The 7,302-nt window shown below is 45.9% G+C and overlaps 1 protein-coding gene across 1 annotated transcript; it reads right to left on the reverse strand.

Annotated features, from left to right (window-relative positions):
- Nucleotides 1-2,978: 2,978 nt before the first annotated feature.
- On the reverse strand, nucleotides 2,979-6,624 carry LOC125513885. Its single transcript, XM_048679098.1, has 8 exons — nucleotides 6,488-6,624; nucleotides 5,607-5,774; nucleotides 5,357-5,533; nucleotides 5,012-5,209; nucleotides 3,831-4,008; nucleotides 3,619-3,732; nucleotides 3,450-3,512; nucleotides 2,979-3,110 (listed from the first exon to the last, which is right to left on the reverse strand). The coding sequence occupies exons 2-8, from the start codon at nucleotides 5,685-5,687 to the stop codon at nucleotides 3,016-3,018; spliced, it is 906 nt and encodes a 301-aa protein (XP_048535055.1). The 5' UTR covers nucleotides 5,688-5,774; nucleotides 6,488-6,624; the 3' UTR covers nucleotides 2,979-3,015.
- Between the last annotated feature and the right edge of the window lie 678 nt (nucleotides 6,625-7,302).

The raw sequence follows: 7,302 nt of genomic DNA on the forward strand, positions 1-7,302 counted from the left end.
GGCTTCCTCGGCTTTCCTCTTCTTGATCTCATCAAGCTCTCTTTTTAGTGCTTTCCTGTGTTTTTCTGCGACTCTCGCTGTGTCATCACTCTTGCACGCTTCATCAATTTGCTCAGTATGGTTCTTTGTCAGCACAACGTGCCTCACGGCTTCCATGGTTGACTCTGGTCTCTCGTCATGCACAGGCAGAACTGCGTGTGTTGTTTGCGGCGCCAATGTATCGTCAGCGTCCCAAGTCCATCGCCGCCTTATGAAATGTCGGGGCATCCGTGTCACAGCGTTCACGTCCATTACTTTTAGTATGTGATAGCACACAATGCCGTCCCGTTCGAACTTGCAGCATTGGCAGTAGAACTCGCCTTCGCCTATCGAGGCTGTGACGAAGTAGTTCCTTCCTTTGTCCGGGTCTTCAGGTTCTGAATCTGACATGCCCAAAATAGAACACACCTTGAACGTACGTTCGTCCACCTGGAAAGCCGTGAACATGCTGGCACGCTTTATTTCTTCCTGGAATCTGCATTTTTTGTGTGTTTTCTGTTAAACTATTGTGGGCTTTTTTCTTGTAGCACCTTATGTTGTCGTGGAAAATAGATATACATTTTGTTTGAACATGGCAAACGTAATTCATTGAACATGGCAAATGTAGTATGTTGAACATGGCAAATGCAGTACGCTATACATGGCAAATGCAGTACAATAGACATGGCAACTGCATTTTGTTAAACATGGCAACTAGAGTTTATTAAATATGGCAATTGCATTTCAGCAAACATGGCAGTTGCATTTTAGTAAACATGGCAATTGCATTTCAATAGACATGGCAACAACATAACATTTTCCATTTGACACTAGCATTTGCACACCAACATGTCCAGTGGAAGTACATTGCATTAAACATGGCAACTGCATTTCATTGAACATTGAAACTGCATCCGGGTATGCATGACAAACAGAATTTCTATTGAATATGACAACTGCATCTGAGTAAGCATGGCAAACAGTACTTTATTAAACATGGCAACCGCAAAATCATGGCAACTGCATCGCACTCTATATGGCACATACTGACTTGGTGCTTTTTCTGCAAATAAGACTGTAACGTAACTGACTTATTTGTTAAAGATCTTGTTGGTGTATATCTTGCTCATTTGCCTCTCCATCGGTAAGTACGTTAGCAATTTTGGCTGCTTTAGCGCGGTGTTCGCTTCTTGCTGCAGCTCAGATCCCAGAATTTTTTGTTGCAAAGTTGTGTACTGCTTGGCAAACTGTAGCAATGAGTTGCCAGGACTGACGTACCGCTTCAAAATAGCATTGAATCCCTCGCTGTGCTGCGTAGTCTGCAGAAAGGGGAAGAAGCACTGCATGAAGTAGGCCGGCACCCAGTACATTCGCTTCTCCCACAGGCTTACAAGAGTCTCGTTGTCTTGGACTTGATGTGTTTCAGTCATGGCCATCCAGCTCCTTTCAAACTCCTCCACCGTCAAGCTGTGGTCCACGCACAGTTCGAATGCCTTGTGCAGCTCTGGACGGTCAGCAACGAACGGTCCTAGCGTCTCCTCAGCCTTCTTTATAATGTGCCACCTACAGTGTCTGTGCACTGCCAACGGAAAGACCTCCTCTATGCCTGCACGCATGCTGAAATCCTGGTCCGTTATTATGTTCATCGGAGCAAGTCCATCCATGCACTCCAAGAAGGTCTTGAACAGCCAAACGTACCCATCCGTATCTTCGTCGAATGAAATGCAATCTCGGAAATGTTTGTAGGCTCTCCTTGCAGCACCATCCACCCAATACATGTTCCTGACACAGTCCTCATAGTCCAACCTTATCCTGTAGAAGAAATCTGCATCTTCTTTGGCTTTCTCATCAAAGTAGGCAATTGTGGCCTCTATGTCTGCCAACTTGCTCTCTCTACGGTACCTTGCCCGTAGGTTTGTGACGTCAGCTGGTATGTACGGCATGCTACTCAGAGTCCCCTTTTTGCTGTGGATGAGAGATAGTATCTGCACCATTCTCGATGGACCGACGTTACAATCATGTAGCAGCTTTACGAATTGCCTTTTGACGGGGGTGAACCCTCTGTGGGCGGTCAGAAATTTCACCAGGTCGAACTTCTTTGTCAGTTGGTGGTTGTGCTCGTCAAAATACTCATTGACCACCCACTGTGCTCCATCTACGTTTAGCTTACACCGGACAGGGCACTCGGTCTTCTGAATGATACCTCTCTTTCGTTCCGGAACGACAGGCGCATCGCCTTTCCCATTCTTGTTCCTGCGTGCCTTGTGGCACCTCATCTCACCTCTGCTGTACTCGTTAGTTTTCTTAATTTTCCTACGGTACTCGGTGTTGACCGCAAACCCATGGAACTTTGCATATGTCTGGTAGTATTCCTTTGTTGTTTCGAATGACTCAAATCTCTACCCGATGTACGGTGGCTGAGGCACCACGATCTCTAATTGCCCACCATCTTCATCCCCTTGCGCGTCGTCGTCAGTTTCATCGTTCACTTCAGTATGGGCGGCAGTCCCATCTACCTGAGAGTTGCCAGTGCTTGTGTTCAAAGGGGTACTTGCCGGCATTGCTGGAATGATTGCCATTCCCGACTCTGACTCGAAATTGTTTGCGGCATGTTTGTCTGCTGTCTGGTGGAACGCATCTTCCGTGCGCTCAGAGCTCCCCGCAGTAGATGTGTCGGCGCCGCTGTGCATTGTAGTTGTAGGTTCTGTAACAGGGAAAAACAGGTACGAGATTAAGAATTTTGTGTTGGATAACATATGGATCGCAACGGATCACACCATCTTCGAGTGATTTTCCATGACATCTTTTACAGACAGCAAGCCGTCAGTCTGTAGATGGTCATTTTTATGGCAGCTGTAGGTGTGCAGACATGGCACCTACTGTTCAACAAACATGGCAACCATTGTTTTGCCTACAAATAACTACAAATAGCAAATGTAGCACTGTTTTATGTGGTTCAGATATTTTCCCTCTACCTTGTTGTGTTGTATTTGACCATCATGTGTGGTTTGTTACACCATAATGACGTGATCCACCAGGAATTTGCGAAGCTTGCCAGGAGACGTTTGCCGGATCACCGCCAGCGTAATAACCTGCAATCATAGTAGTGGTTGGTCAAATCGCGGCAAACGCATTTCGTGCTAGCACGGCAACTGCAGTTGTCCTTATGTGGCAAATGCATTTTTGCTTGCATGGCAACTGAAGTTGCATCGGTAGGGCAATCACAGTTTGTTATTAGATGGCAATTGCAGTTGTCATGAAATGGCAACTGCAGCTTTTCCTACATGGCAACTGCAGGTGTGCAGAGATGGCAAATGTTGTTTTTAATACATGGCAACCGTAGAAGACCAGTCATGACAATTTTTGTAGTTGTCAACTATGCTCCTTGTGCTGACTGAGCATCCGCATCTTCACTATGTTTATGGACTCACCTGTGTACGACGTCGATGGCAGGTACATGGGTGCTGCCCGATTCCACGTGCTGCACGAAGGCTCTGCATTTTACACCCGTGAAAACTCGTGAGTCCTTTTGCCATCTTTTTTTCATGTTCATTTTTTATGTCCACAGCATTATGTGCTCTTTTTTCGTTTTTTCATTACCTTGATTAGCCATACTAGCTAGTTGGAGTTGGCTGCCCGTACATTTGTCAGCGTTAGCGCCTTGTGACTGCACTTGCCACGGGGCCCCCCTAAGAGTGTTCTGGTCATAAGAACCTGCAAGACAAATGACAGTGCACGACATAAGTAGAATGTCATGTCCATCGTCGCGAAGATGGCAAATGTTTCTCTTCATTTTTTAGCACGCATCGTACCTACGCCTGCATACTGTTCTAGCAGCGGCAGCAACGGCCCTGCAGAGATGAGCTGACTGTACTCTGATGCATCGAAAGGTGGCGGCGTTTCTGGCCTTTGAGAACCCCAATCATCTGCACCATCTTCGTGATTCATTCTTTTTCGTGTCTCGCTTCTGTTCTGATGTGCTCTCAATCCCTGGATGAACAAGAAGGCATCAACAATCCAAATTTTTTTTATCATTGTACTGCTTGCATGTAAAAGTTAACACGTCAGTGCTATCACATTTTCATGCGTTGGCAACCAACATATCATGGCTAGTAGGACATGCACATCCACTATCCTTTTCTAAAATCTGATGCTAGCTATCCGTTTGATTCGATGGCATCAGGCTCTACAATAGGATGGCAAGCAATAAGTTGACATGGTGGCAGTTGACGACAATGACAGATGGCAACTGACGTTATACACCAATGGCAATTAATTTTCACACCCCCCATTATTCCAAATTTATCAATTCTCTCTCCCTTTTTATGGATTCCTGCACATCCATTCATTCACCAACTAGGAGCATCAACCTACTGAGAACTCACGGTTATCTCTAGCGTACTACATGGCAGATCTAGTGTATTCTGCTTGGCAACTGCGAAGTCACACAACGTATGTAGTGTTTTAACCCTGTAGGATGGATCTAGTTACCAACTTCGTCGGTAATTTTGCAATTTTCTGCCCAGGAGGATGAGAAACAGTAGGGAGATCGGGAGATTCACCTGCTTTTAGCTGGTCGTCTCTGGAGGGCGTTGTTGGAGTGGGGTTGGGGGTGGGATGGGGTGGGGGGAGATAAGGGGTGTGGTTTGCGGTGGGAGCGCCCTACAGATCCTCCCTGATTGCCATGGCAACCAGAGATGGCCGGCGACGGAGGTCGGGGTTCAACAGGCAGGAGGCGAGGGCGCAGACGAGAAAGGGGACGGATCAGAGGTCGGGAACGGCTGGGTCGTACGGGCAGCGGCTCGTCTGGCCCGGACGAGGCAGTGCGGGCGAGGTTGCCACGCACCGGACGTGCGGGCGCGCTTTTGTGCGCGCGGACGAGGTCGTGCGGGGCGGTTCCCGTCCATGCCACACGATGCGTGCGGGCGGGTTGCCCTCCACGCCACACGTGTGGCAGTTATCGGCTTCCTTCCGAAATAGTATTACAGTTTACCTCACAGGAATCGCCAAATTCAGGCCACCATATCATCTTCAGAGCTTTTGCAATTTTCAGTAACGTCCAACCCTCACAGTTGATGCCACATACATCCTTAATGAGATCACCTGCATTGCGCAAGGCTCTAGAATACTTCTTCTCAACAGAATCACACTGAAACAAGGCAGAAGCCGTGGCAACGATTTGCTCACTGACCTGGACACAAAGAAGATTGCTTTATCACTAAAGCAAAGATGCAACTATATTTTCTATAGAAGTTGCACATAACACAAGCTATCATACAGTGCAATACCAAATGACAGGGAGCTATAAAATAAAAAGCATGGTAACTAGTTAACTCACCATATCTGATTCGACATCACAGCCATAATGACTCAGTACATATTGCAGTCCTAGACTCAGCGGGAGACGGTCAGCTTCAGCCAGCTGTGATTTCTCCTCAGGCACCAAACTTCGCATGCAATGCTGTACGCCCCACATTACCTCCATTACAGCTGTATTATACAGGCAGTCTATTTTCTGGAAGAAATCACAGCAAAAATGATGATGAAAGTAGTTCAAAATATAGATAAACCAGGAACTTAATACTCACCAGTCTCTCTTCAATAATTTTTTTATATTCAGGCTTTCCAACAGCCATTTTCTGATCAGGGAAGCGACAGTTCATGATCATCTTAATAAGCCTTTTGCTGACACCAGTACTTTCATTAATGGCGCTGGACTTGTCCTCAAAAGTTTGAAACTCTTCCAGCAAAACAGCCTGACAAAGATATAAACAAGGATGACCATGTTCAGTGGCAAAAAGAATCGATTAATGAATTATCATGTCATGTCTCTCAATCAGGAGAGGATGCTGATTCAGTAGATATATCTTAACCGTCACGATAGAACCTTCATCAAATACTAGTGTAATTCAGATTATATAAGTTCATAAAGCAAGGTAATGAGATGTAGTTTTGCAACAGACCACAGTGCTGCTCTTCAGTAGTAGCAGCACATCAAGTACTCCCTCCGATCCTCAGTTCCTAAGTATAAGACCTTTTAGAGATTCCACTATGAACTACATACGGATGTATATAGACGCACTTTAGAGCGTAGATTCACTCATTTTGCTCCGTATGTAGTCTGTAGTGGAATCCTAAAAGGTCTTACATTTAGGAACGGAGGGAGTAACTGATTTGTTAGAAGTCCTGTTACACCGATGACATGATACTTAATTTAGCAGAAGTAGTTTTGGACGTGCATGCATTTGCATCAAGGGTACATTTAGAATTATGGATGAAAGTTGTGTTAGCCTCTCAATTATTTAAGAAGTAGTAATGAACAATAATGTTCCTCCCTCAACACAAAATAAATAAATAATGAGGCAATCATGAATGGTGCAAGATAACTAGTAGGATTAATTTGGCGGCGAACAACATAAGAAAATAACAATCAGAAGCAGGGAATCAAACGAAAGAAGTGGGCACTAACACGTTTTGCCTTCCGACTATCACTAAAGTTAACCCATATTTCCTGGAAGAGACAAGGATAAAACAGAAAATTAGGTAATTGACATAGACAACAAGAGAAAGCAAGCACATCCGTAACCAAGGAAGGAAGAACATATAGTACACCTCCACAGCATTTGGTCGGTTAATAAGTAACCCACAAAATGTGAAAATTGCAAAGCCTGAGGGCGTCTAAAACAGAATCAGCATCAGTCCACTATCCCCATGGATGGCAGCTGCAAAAAAGAAGTAAAGCAAACTTAAGCAAGCATGATTATCAAGAAAAGAAGTAAAGAATTCAAATATCAAAAATGATGCCAGCCCTTGCCAAAGGGGCTCTTATACATCGCCTGGGCTACTATGAATACCGAGTTCGACCAACCCCAGTGCAGCACACTAAGATTGGCGGCCCATCGTACCCAAAAAAAGACCTGTTTTACAGGTCATCTTCCACCTTGTGCTTCTGTGGGAGCGGGGCAACCCCGTCCATCATCGCTCCTCTCCTCCTCTCATCCCATGCTTCTGCACATCCGCTGGCTGTGCTCTCCACTCAGATGCTACCGTCGGTACCTCACACCACCCGATCCTCCCCAGATCTCGGCGGTCAGACCTTCACCCTTAGATATCTACTATATCTAAATAGGAACCCCCCCCCCCCAGTACCTAAATTCTCTGCGCTCTCGTGCGTCCACGTCACCCCTATTCTTTTCCTCGCATTGTCTGCTCCCTGCCCCGCACCATCCCGCTTGATTTGCTGCGGCAGCGCTTCACAGGCTCCAACTAGCCAGTCCAAGCAGG

This window comes from Triticum urartu, chromosome 6 (genome assembly GCF_003073215.2).
Source record: "Triticum urartu cultivar G1812 chromosome 6, Tu2.1, whole genome shotgun sequence".
Classification (NCBI taxonomy): domain Eukaryota; kingdom Viridiplantae; phylum Streptophyta; class Magnoliopsida; order Poales; family Poaceae; genus Triticum; species Triticum urartu.